We start from the raw sequence: 12,830 nt of genomic DNA on the forward strand, positions 1-12,830 counted from the left end.
CCCCCTCTCTCTCACTCACACACACACACACACACACACACAGAGAGAGAGAGAGAGAGAGAGAGAGAGAGAGAGAGAGAGAGAATAAAGATTGTGTTAATTTTCCTCTAAGAAGTTTAAACAAATTTAAAAAAAAAAGTTATAAACTTTTTGTTGTTACTGTTTTTAAGAAATGATAATTTACTAGGGTCTTTTCTCTCTGGTTACTAGAGACCTTGCCCAGGTGAGGGTCAGTTGAGTCTTCTGGAGACCACCTACCCCGCGCACCCCTGGGACAAGGGGGAAGAGGTGGGCAGAGAGCACTGCTCAGCATTTATTTTTGGATCCAGCTCTCTAAAAATACCTTGGCTCTCCTATTTGCTCTCTCTTTTGACCTGAATGGATCTGCCCGGGTCTCCTCTGCCCCTCCCTCTGCTACTTGCCCTTTAAAGGAGAAGGGCGTGGGGAGGGATTCCTGCCGCCTAGGGGACAGATGTGAGCCCTAGGTGGCAGGGCAGCCGGCTAAGCTGACGTCAGGGCAGAGTTTAGCCAAGTTCTCAGCCTCCTTGTAGAGGCCACCCTAAGGGAGGGGTGCAGCTTTTTGCTCTGATTGGCTGGCCTCGAGTGGGCGCCCACGCGCATTGGCTGGCCACTTTTTAGAGGGAGTCCCGCTCTCCAATTAAAGCGGGCGCCGGCACCGCTCCGAGCGCAGAGCTGCCGCTGGACGCAGGCAACAGAACCAGAACTTGGCCCTTCAGCATCGCTATCCACGCTGCGCACCCTCTCGCCTCTGCCTGAGAAGCCAGGTGCTGTTTCTGCCTCCCCCAGGATGGCAAAGGTGGCTAAGGACCTCAACCCTGGAGTGCAAAAGGTGAGCGAGATCCCTCGGTATTCCTGTATCCTTCAGTCCCCACTGCTCTCAGATGCACTGAGTACCTAGGGACACTTTAATGGTTGCATCAAATCCACAGAACACACAGAAAACAGAATAGGAGACAATACTTATTTGAGGTGACAGGATCACCGCCACCACCACCACCCCCAAATTACTCTTAAAGCCATTGTTAAGAAACGTATTTGCACCGAGTCTTAGTTCTTTATTGCGGCTAATTAAAGGTGAACCAAAGTTAAAATTCAGAGGGAGGGAGCAGATGCTTATTTGTGGACATGGGAAATGCGCTGGCTTTCCTTTGCCTGTACACTCCAACCTCCTGATGTGCCTTTAGTGAAGGTTGGGGCACTGTGAGGCAACCCCTCCCCCTTCCTAGCCTCCCAGAGTAGTGCGGTTTCCCCAGGACATAGAATGGTTTCTTTTGGTGTATTTGCCAATGGCAGCCAGTCTAGTTCAGGGGAACTAATTTCTTTCCCCGGGGTCTGCACGGTTCCCTTTCAAGAAGGGCTGGCCTGGAGCCCAGAAGGTCATGGGTAAATTGCTGCAGGCAGGGCCAGCAGCTGCGCCTACAGCTCTTAACTGGCTGCCTGCTTACCTGAGGCACCCTGAAAGCAGAAGAGTGGGCTCTGAGAAGACCTAGGAGACAGGAAGCAGCAATGACTCTTCCCAGATGGTGAAATAAAAGGTATAGGGTCACAGAGAGATGGCTCCAGAGGAGGAAGATGTTCAAACCCTGGCCCTTCGTCTGCCATGTTTTATCTGTACAACAATGATAAAGTCACATTCTTAGCAACTCTTTACCTATCTATAATGTAGGGAGGAGAGAACCAGTACTTTTAATAGCAATCTTGATAGTGTAGGTTAATATTCCCAAGCAGTAATTATTAAGCTATGCTTTCAGAGTATTCAATCTTGCAGGGCCAAGTTCTCCTTTGCTGACTTTTTGTGGGAGGTAGAAAGGCAAAGGAAAGAAAACGAGATGGGGGAGGGCAGGAAGAACCCCAGACCTCCTGCCCTCCCACTCCCGAGCCTAGTGATTCCTTCTGCACACGGCATCAAATCAGACTTTCTCCGGGCATCTCCCTGATGCATTCACCAGACTATTTGCAGAATCAAGTGTCATCTCTCCTCCAGAATTCACAGAGCACTGAGACCCAAGGGAGGGGGATTACCTGCTAGTCTCTGATTATACACAGACTTCACTCTTCCTGTTCTATGCAATTTCCCACGTGTTTGAGGGCAGACCTAGCTCCTGATCATCTCTGTCCCAGTCTAGCATGCATACCCCATTCTCACAGCGAGACTCAGAAAACAACACCTAAAGTGGAGAATAGCTAAGCCCACAGTGACTGCTTAGGGTACATGTGGGATCATCATTCTGTTTGTAGCTCTGTGGTATGGTATGGTATGGTATGGTATGGTATGGTATGGTATGGTATGGTATGGTATGGTATGGTATGTTTGGACTACTGCCCCAAATTCAGTCAAACTACCAGAATTCAGGGGTGGTGACAGCATTTCACTGTCCTCAGATGGGTCAAATGATTTGGGAGTGTGTTGCTATATGCTGGTTCACATCTTAGCATGTGAGATGAAGTCTATAAAGAGCCCTTCCCTGGGCTTCATCAAGAACACAGGCCACACTTGGAGAAAACCTTGTTTTTATTGTCCCTTGCATAGGAGGGTGTGATTCTCTGGATTAGAGATGGAACATGTTCCTCTTCATGTCACCGTCTGTTGCCAACTTCCTTGGCCTGCGAAGGTTTTATTTTCCATTTAGATCCAATTACAGGCTTAGAGAAAGAATGAAGTGGGCAAAGATGAAAGGGTGGGTATTTTTTTACCTCTTGGAATTCCAACCACTGGGGAAGATAACCAAGGGGGTGGATTAACCAATGTCTTCAAACTAAAGAGCAGAGGGAAGGGAAGGGAACCCAAGAGGGACTTGCCAAATGGCACAGCGCTGACAAATACTGTGTCCTATCAAAAGCTGAAAAGAGTTTATTGCATATTTACTTTAAAAAATCAGCAGTCAGGGGGTGGGTATAACATTTGGCTTCAGGGAGTATAATCGCACTTAGACATTCTAAACCAGTTTCAGACTGCAAAAGACCTGTTTACAAAATGTGAAAGGGTTTAACATGGATTTCATCGTGTCCCCATGCCCTGTCCCCCAAGAGTTGGGAGGGGTGGGAACTGACAGCAGCTGGGAAGTCATAAAACAGTCTTCAAGTGAAAATATAAAATCCCAGACTGGAGCAGCCTTGAAGATCATGTGACTGAGCCCAGACTGTCAGCTTCTCTCTGTGGGATGGATGGATGCTCTTATCCACAGGGGCAGAGGGTGGGGAACAGTCCCAAGCCACTGACTGCTCTTGAGCCTCCTTTGCTCTTTGGAAAGGAGACTATTCCCCAGAACAGGCAGGTCCCTGAGCATAGTGAAATTGCCAACATTCTTTGGCAACAACGAAGACCGAATGCCTGTCTCTAGGTGGAACCAATCACCAGGATAAGTTTGTCCTTCAGATGCTTATTAAAAATTCTGTTTACTGCCACAGGCTCTGGCATTAGATCTGAGTTCAAATCCCAGCTCCTCCACTTACTATTCAGACACTAGGGCAAGGAAACTAACTTCTGTGTTGGTGTCCTAGAAGCTTCTGAAAAATTGAAGAGGCAATAATGGTGTTAACTTCTCACAGTGCCTGGGATACTCAACAAGATGATGTGAACAGGAAAGTGGGAGGAGGGAGGGAAACAGGGGGAGGGTAGAGGCCTTATGGGACTTTTGGGGAGTGGGGAGCCAGGAAAGGGGAAATCATTTGAAATGTAAATAAAAAATATATCGAATAAAAAAAAAACACTCAGCATAAGAGCACTTGGTAAAAGTCAGCCCTTAGTCAGACTGGCAAAGTGTTTTCCACACAATCCTAAGGGCTTGAGTTCAACCTTTAGCACCCACATAAAGAGCCATATGGCACATGTGTGTAATCTCAGCACTGAGACAGATCCCACGGACTTACTGGCCATCCAGTCTAGCCTACTTGATGACTTCCAGGTTCCAATGAGAGACCCTGCTTCAAAAACGCAAAGTAGATGGCCCTAGAGGAAAAATACCCAAGGTTGGCCTTAGGCTATCATAGGTACTTTTATACACACACACACACACACACACACACACTCACACATACATACACACACAACATACACAGGGATACAGAGAGAGTTGGGGGCATGGTAGAACTCTTTCTCACTTTTGAGATGTGAAAACTGAGGCTTGAACGAGTCAAGCTACTGACCAGAGTCTGCTGAAAAGATGTCTAGAAGCTAGTAGGCTCTTAGAAATCCTCTGATGACCCAGGTATCCCTCAACAGAAGAGTGGATGCAAAAAATGTGGTATATATACACAATGGAGTACTATTCAGCCATTAGAAAGAATGAATTCATGAAATTCTTAGGCAAATGCATGGAGCTAGAGAACATCATACTAAGTGAGGTAACCCTGACTCAAAAGGTGAATCATAGTATGCACTCACTAATAAGTGGATATTAACCTAGAAAACTGGAATACCTAAAACATAATCTATACATCAAATGAGGTACAAGAAGAAAGGAAGAGTGGCTCCTTGTTCTGGAAAGACTCAGTGAAGCAGTATTTGGCAAAACCAGACCGGGGAAGTGGGAAGGGGTGGGTGGGAGGACAGGGGGAGAGAAGGGGGCTTACGGGACTTTCGGGGAGTGGGGGGCTAGAAAATTGGAAATCATTTGAAATGTAAATAAAAAATATATAGAACAAAAAAAAATAATGCAAAATGAAAAAAAAAAAAAAGAAATCCTCTGATGGTCAGGAGCCCCTTGTAGGATGTTCAAAAGAGATAAACCAGACAGAGTCTTAAGGTATGCTCACTCTGATGCAGTACCAACATCCTGGCTCCAAAGGACTCTCTTTTTTTGCTCCTTAACACAATACCCAAAGAGCACTAAGTGATAAGATATCCAAGTGACGTCCAGGTTCAATTAGGCATCTTTCTCCACAGATCTCCCCATTATATCCTTCCTAGCTAGCCCGTGCTCCAGGTTAGTCCTCCACTCGGTCCAAAGCTCTTCCTGTTTTTCACCTCTAATTCCTGCCACGTGCAAAATTTCTGGCACATGGCTTAGGCAGGCCAGTCCAACATAAACAAGGCTCCTCAAGAATTGTCATTGGCTCTCTCTGCCTTAAAAACATGTTAAGCTGTCATTTGAAGACCTTAATAGCCAATACATTGAAGGCATGCCTGTAGGTGTAAAAAGCAATTTGTCCCCAAAAAAGAGTGGGAAGAGCGAGGACATGCTTGTGTCCATGTGTGCCACAGCACAAGTGTAGAGGTGAGGGGCCAACCTTTGGGTACCATTTCTCTCCTCCACTGTGAGTTCAAGGGGCTAAACTCCGGGGGTGAGGCTGGCAGGGAAAATGTGTTCACATGCAGAGTTCTCTCCCCAGCCCTATCTAAGTCTCTTTTAGAGAATTATTACTCTGCATGTGGCACATGCTCATCCTACTGTGCAGATATGTCTGAACAGGCTCAGTCAGGAGGTCACAGGTAAGCCATAGCACAGTGTGAGCCACCAGGAGCTGTGGGAGCAGGATCTCCCAGCCATATGGATTGCACGGGTGCTGAGGCAGGGCAAGACAGGCTGAACTCAGCAAAGCAGAGAGCCAGACCACCCAGCTCCTTCATGTCTCTTTCATGTCTGTACTCTGGGCACTTTGGGGAGATGATAGTGAGCCAACTTCAGTCCAGAAGAGGCTTGGGGCTGGATTCCGATGGAGGAGAGTCACCCTATCTTTCCTACTCACATATTCAAAATATCCTGTATATAATGCAACAGAGATTTGCCATGATTCATAGCAGACCTGAAGTGCTCTTATCTCACCACCCCTTACCCAACAACATTTAAACATTCATTTCTCTGGCAGGTGGTTGACTCACTGTCGTTAGTAAAGGCATGAGGTGGGCTTAAGATGTACTTCAGAGGTAACATACCTACCTAGAACATTTGAGACCCTGGATGCTATTCCAAGCACTACAAAATCAATTAATTAACTAATTAATAATCATTATTATGATTCCAGGCATTTATTTGCTGGAGGCCTATGCACAGGTCATTTTCCTGAGTAGCAGAAGTTGGATAAAATACAGTTGCCTTTCCCCTCTATCCCGCTGCCCTTTCTTTTATGTCAGATCATCTTCCTAAACAAGGAATTGTGGAAAAATAGACCTAGCACTCCATTCTCAGAGAGCAGAATTATCTAGCAGCTTCTAGAACATCCCAGAGGAAGAGACAGCTGCTGCTCTTCGTTATTTTCCTTTAAAACTGTTCGTCTTCTTCCACTGTGTGTACAGGAAGAGGATTTGGTCAGCAGCTGCCACTGCCTTGACAGGTGTGGGGCCAAAAGCCACTTCTGTGAGATTCTCTCGAGATCAGGAGGCTTCCTTGACTGCACTTGGGACATTTTTGGTGTCCTAGGCATTCTTGGTGTCATGTATGTCAACAGCATAAGTTTATTGGAACTCAAGAAAATGCCATCTGTGGAATTTCTCTAAGAGCTAAAGATGAAGTAGGGGAACATGGGCACGAAGATTTCTTTTTAATAGTTGACATATATTTGGTTTCTAAGCTTAGATACTTGAGGCAGACATTTGGTGTTTTATTTTTATTAAATTTATTTATTGTGTGTGTGTGTGTGTGTGTGTGTGTGTGTGTGTGTGTGTGTGTGTGTGAGAAAGAGAGAGAGAGAGAGAGAGAGAGAGAGAGAGAGAGAGAGAGAGAGAGAGAGAGAGAGAGAGAGAGAGAGATGGTATCTGTCAGAGGAGAACTTTCAGGAGTTGCTTCTCTCTTTCCACTAAAGGTTCTGGGGATCAAACTCAAGTCATCTGGCTCGATAGCAAGAGCCTTTACCTACTGAGCCCAGAACCTAGCCTTTATAAAATCAGAAATGCCAATGCAATCCCAACGCTATATAAAGTTCCCACATCAACTCTCTAGTTGGAGTCTACTTCTTTTATATGGGAAATGAAACTGTTCACTTTTATTTCCTCTCTCTAAACGACTTTATTCATTCTTATTATTATCAGCTGTTTGGGTTCCTTCCTCCAAGCCTACTTATCTGTTCTCTGTTAGGACAGACAAATTTGGGAAAAAACAAAAGAGGGAAAGCATTTACACCCCTCCAGGATACTCAGGATGCCTGACATCATTATGATTAGCCTTCAGAACCACCCAAAGAAGACAGCAGTGTCTATCCACATGAGTACATTTAGACTCAAAGTTTAAATGTTTACCTAACATGAAAGGCTAAGAAGTCAAAACCAGGCCTCTCAGAACCCAAAGCCTAAGCTCATCTATTCAGAGCACAAGTCTGAAGGAGAAAGGCGATGACTAGTACCATAAGTTTCACAAATAAATTAAGTAAAGTCACCGGGGGCAACTTCTTAGCATCTACCCAGTGCCATCAGGATTCTGTTCTCTTCAGATATATATGAGTAGCACCAGAATTATCATCCACATCAAGTCAAGGCTGTTCCTGGGGATACAATAGAAACTTTCTATATTCTTCCTGCTTTTCTAGAAGGCTGATTATATCCTATGGGCAAGAATCTGGTACAGAAACTATTCGAGGAATCACATTATTACCATATTATCCTGATTCTTAAAATAAATCCTATACATACTAGATCCAAATATTCCACACTAACACTAGTGTGGGGATAAGTTTCCCTGAGAAATGTCCATTTCAACATGCTTGGTCAGCTTGACTCATGGTCTGCCCAGTAATATATGAATCAGGACAAGAAAACCACAGTCCAGACTCCCATAGGACATGCTTTAAAAGGAATTAATATTGCTCAAGGAGGGGAAATTAAAGGCCCTATTTGGCCATTCTCTTGGCCTTTTGAAGGACAAAGACTATGGGTATCTAACCCCAGGTAGCTATTACAAATCCACATTATTTGTTCTTGGATTAAAATTTTTCTTTCCTACTTTTAAACATTTGATGTTTTAAAAATATTATTTATGGAGATAAATGCAAATGAATCGTTGTGCCAGCAAGTTGAGTAGAGTTAAATAATTGTACTTTCCTGTAATCCTAGAACTGTTTTAGGCATAGACAAGAGGATCTCTGGGATTTAGGAACCATCCCGCCTAGACAACTTGGTGAGCCCTTAATCCCAATAAGAGATCTTGTCTCATAAAATAAGGCAGAGAGTGGTTAAAGAAGACACTTGATATCTATTCCTCTTGCCTCTCTATATATGTACACATACAAATACAAACACATGCTCACATGGGGTAGGAAGAAATCCACATATTGCAAGCATAGTGATGTAGAGATAAGACCTAATTCTGTTATTTACCACATCCACAATTTTTGCCAAGTTACTCATCCTTGCTAGACCTCTGATCCCTCATTTTAGAACACAAGCTAATACTAATTTTATATGTAAATGATAGTTTAATGAGGTAAAGTAAGCAATGAACAAGTCCCCCCTACTGCTATTGGCAGTCTTCTCAGCAGCACAAAGCAAAAATCTCATAGGTCATTAAGCACTGGAATGCGGGAAGAGAAAGTTCAGTTCGCCTACATCACATGTGGAGGCTTCTAAGATATCAGATTGCAGGACTGTCTCTTTGTAGTTAAACTTGATCTAGCCATAAATATATTCAAGCCACGCCATATGCAAAATCATGGAGATAGCAGCAGTTCATTTTGGATCTCATGGCCTGCCTTTCAAAAGCAGCCTTCACCTCATCCAACCTCACCCTTGTAATCTTATCAGGCACTTACCATAAGATGCCTTGCTTATAAAGTGGAGTGAAATTCATTTATTTCTTCCTGAAAACATATTTGTTTAACATTTATTAGGTTCCACCCACTATCTTGTCATACAATGAATACAAAAGCTCTGAGACTCCTGCCTTGAAAACTTGAATCTGGTGGAATTCATTCTTTATATGGTAAGAGAAAAGTCCAACAATGTCGGTGTTCCAGATTCTATGTATTACTTGACCTCCCACCTAACACATACACACACACACACAAACACACACACACAGAGACAGACAGACAGACACACACACACACACACACACACACACACATCCTCTTTGCCTAGACATCCTCATATCTCCAGAGACTGTACACCTTCAGAGAAACCCAGATATGCTTCCTCTCTGTGACAGTGGAATATGTCAATTCTTCACCCACCTTTTATATTCTAAACAAGACTCTTTGCAACCTGAGAAACAGAGTTAAAAAGTAGCTCTATGTCCAACCAGTATCTAGTTTTAGCATTAATGCTGGTAGGAAGGTAAACCAGTTGTCTGTGCTAAGTAGGTATCCTCAGAGACTGCTGAACACTGGGTTGTATTTTTTCATTATGTTGATTTCAGGGACACCAAAGAGCAAAATAACAGCGAAGGGCTACTGTCTGAGTAATAGCCTATAAGAAACCTGTCCTTAAGAAGACAGCATCTATTTGGGCCATATGACTAAGTGGTTCTAGCTATTGATTCACGAGGCTCACTACCAAGGTGACTGGCTCAAGAAATATGCTGGCTACAGGAGGTAGAAGGAAAAAAGATCCCAGCTTTGTCCCTATCCTGGAGGACAGCCACACTCCTCCCAAGGCTCCTTTGCTCTCTATTTCAGCTGGCTCTGTAGCCATCAAGATTCCTACTTAAGGGGACTTGACTCTAATGAGGGGACAGTGGGTAGGAAACTGTGTAAGGGAGATAATTTTGAAATCTTACTGATAGATTGAGCAAGAGTACTTATCTTTTTCTTTGTTGTTGTAATCTCACTGTATAGCTAAGGCTAGTCTTGGCTCATAATTTTTCCTGCCTCAGCCTTTCAGGTTCCTCCAAGTTCCAGGATTTAGGGTATGTCCTACTATGCTGGACCAAAGTATGTACATTTTAGTTTTATTTTTCAGTTCCAAGGATAAGATCCAGGGTCCTGAGCTTTCTACACAAGTCTTCTACCACTGAACTATATGCCCCAATACTTAGTGTGTTTTTAAATGAGAGCTATGTCACTACAACTGCATTACCAGGCAACTTTATATCTCTAATCTCTCATTAAAAAGTAGGACTCCCTTCTATTAGGAATGGAGACAAAGCTATTGGAAGTTTATGAGCCTCAGGCCTTAAATTCCAATGGATATCTGTAATTATTTAGCTATATTGAATTGGACATGCCATTTATAGTTACCCTTGATCTGAAAATAGAGTGATGATAGACACCATTATTTACTAGTAATTAATTTTTAAAAGCTGTCATATTAGTAAACCACATCTCTGGATTTATGGGTTTATATCATTTCAATAATGGTTTCCTTTGGGATTTTAATTTAAGCATTTAAAATATTATTCTGAAATACTTTCCTATCAGACAGCCAGGATGTCCCTTCCCATCATGAATAAAGCTTTTTAGCAGTATTATACACATAGATGAATATGCATATGCACAGAAATATACATGTGAATAAGTATATACTCACTTATGTATGGTGATGAATATCTGAGGCTGCTAGAGCAGACATACTAGATTCACATTGAGCCCCTCTACACATAATTTTCTATTATCTTGAGTAAGTCAATTTTGAAAGGGGCCTCAGTGTCTTCAGAAAATACATCTAAAGCTCTTATACTTATTAGAATAATCTGTTGAGTCCTTAGCACAACTCTTGACATATTAGTATTGTGTTAAATGTAGCTATGATCACCATTAGAAGAATTACAAAAATGATGTTTTAAATAGATGACAAAATATTATGTCAGTGAAACTCTCTTACCCACTTTTGATTTAGCTGATCAATCAAATTCTTATAATTCTTATAATTGCCCAGCAGTGTCTTGACCGGAGGTTCAAAAGTGATGCTGAGGAAGATCAGGAAAGGAAGGACTTAGTCTTCCTTGGGGAGGTCAGGGAAGCCTCCCTAAGAAGGCAATGTGAGTTGTGTGTTGAAAGATGAGGATGGACAAGGACCAGGTCACAGTCCCACTCTGTGCCTTCTATATCTGACACTCATATTCCCCATTGCACTTGCTATGTAGCTTAGGCTATCAGCTGTCTCACACTATAGAGAACAGCATGCCAGCGTAGCCCTGCATTCCAGCTGTTATCTGAAAGCTTGTTCCCTTTCCTCAGTGAAGATCCTCTGGGCTGGTGGCATATTTTGGAAGGGCTACAATGTCAGTAGAGCAAGGACAATGGCATCAGTCTTCTAAGAGCCACAACATTGGTCCTCCAGACTCAGAAGCTTCCTTCAGAATGATTTCTTTCACACAGTTCCTCCTTCAGATTTCCGACTGGCTCTGAAAATCTGGATTCTTTCTTAAAGCATTTCAGGGCAGGTGGTATAGCCAAATAATACTTACGAGGCTTGAATATCAAAAAAAAAAAAAAAGGTCACTAGGTTGATTGTTCTTGGTTTTTGTTAGTTATATGCAGCAGCATTATGTGATTATAAGACCTGGGAGAGGGGGGAACCTTCAAATGATTTGCTGCCAAGTTTTGTGGAAAATGAAAACACTGCCGTCATAGCTATATTTGCAAGGACTTGAAGAAAGGGTTAGATTTAATGGAGAAACTCATCTGTCCTCCCACACAGCCGGCATGTCCCAACAGCCCAGGAGAAAAACACAGCTCCAGAATCAGATTTGTAGCTAATTAGGCTTTTCATACCTGCCTCCGCCTTTGCACCTTTCCTAGGGCCCAGAATTAGGACCATCACAGGGGAAACCCACTGTATTCTTATTTGAATAATGCCTGTGCTTTACAATTAAAGTGCTTAAACAATTAAAATTAATTTCTGAATGCTAGGAAAGTCCTTAGAGAGTCTCAGCTTCCTAGCTGAATGGGCAAGACCACAGACCCAGCAAGGCCAAATGACTTGTGTAAGATCCCAAAGGTAGACATGCTCATAGATCAGGAGTGTAGCTCAGCGAGAGAGTATCTAGCATGGACAAGGCCCTAGGATCATCCCCCAACCCTGAGACAAGGAGGAGGAAGAGGGCACAGAGAGATCAGGTACCAGAACACTTACATATGTGGCTCAGTTGGCCATGTGCTTGATTTTCATGCAGAAAGCCCTGGCTTCCATCCCTAGCACTGCATAAACCAGGTGTGGTGGTTCATGTGGTAGACATAGAAGTTCAACTAAATAGCAAGTTTGAGGTCCACCTGGGCTACATGAAATCCTGCCTCAAAGACAAAGCAAAACACTATTTTTTCCTAAACTCCATGGCCAGAACCTTCAATGCAGAATGAAGTGGGCAGTGGTGAGAATGTGCTTGCCTCCTGAATAAATCTGGTTTTGTGTTTGTTTGTATGTGTGTGTCTGTTTGTTAACATCTCTAATCCTTAAATAGTTCTTCCTCCTCTTGAGCTAGAATCTCTGTCTCTGCATCTTTTCCCCAGTAGCTCTCTTTGCTTCTGTGGTCATCTCAAAACTGAGTGGTCAGTAGTTTCCTGAAAGTCCATTTCCAGTTTTTCTGCCAAGTTTTCCACACGGGTCAGGTGGAAGGATGAGGCTTCCATTTCCAGAGTCACTTCCCAGTTCTCAGAGCCCTTGCATAAGTCCTCAGCTGAGGGAGATGGGCCCCAGACTTCCTTTAAGTCTGATCCAGAGACCACTTTTGAGAGTTGTGTCATTTCTCTGTGTGGGAAGGATATTCTCTCCAGCTATCATCAAGTGCTGATATACCACCAACAATCTTGTTCTTGGAAAAGGACTTTTATGATGGAAAAGTTAGACAGAGAACCATAAGTGCCAGCGACTTACTAACAGAAACCCCCCACATACACTCTTGGGTAATGCTTAAGAAAACTCAGCACTGTTGTTCCCAGTTTAACAAAAAAAGGTAGAGAAGCTATGTACACAAAACCTGAAAAGACTGAGGAAGCAAAGAAGA

At 43.3% G+C, this 12,830-nt stretch overlaps 1 protein-coding gene across 1 annotated transcript in view; it reads left to right on the forward strand.

Annotated features, from left to right (window-relative positions):
• The first annotated feature begins 673 nt into the window (after positions 1-673).
• Lmcd1 (LIM and cysteine rich domains 1) overlaps positions 674-12,830 on the forward strand; it is a 59,005-nt gene continuing 46,848 nt past the window's right edge. The window contains exon 1 of the mRNA XM_052174479.1: positions 674-850. Within this exon, the coding sequence (XP_052030439.1) occupies positions 809-850 (42 nt within the window). The 5' untranslated portion in view covers positions 674-808. The remainder of the gene's footprint in view (positions 851-12,830) is intronic.

The sequence above is a fragment of the Apodemus sylvaticus genome, chromosome 2 (genome assembly GCF_947179515.1).
Source record: "Apodemus sylvaticus chromosome 2, mApoSyl1.1, whole genome shotgun sequence".
In the NCBI taxonomy this organism is placed as follows: Eukaryota; Metazoa; Chordata; class Mammalia; order Rodentia; family Muridae; genus Apodemus; species Apodemus sylvaticus.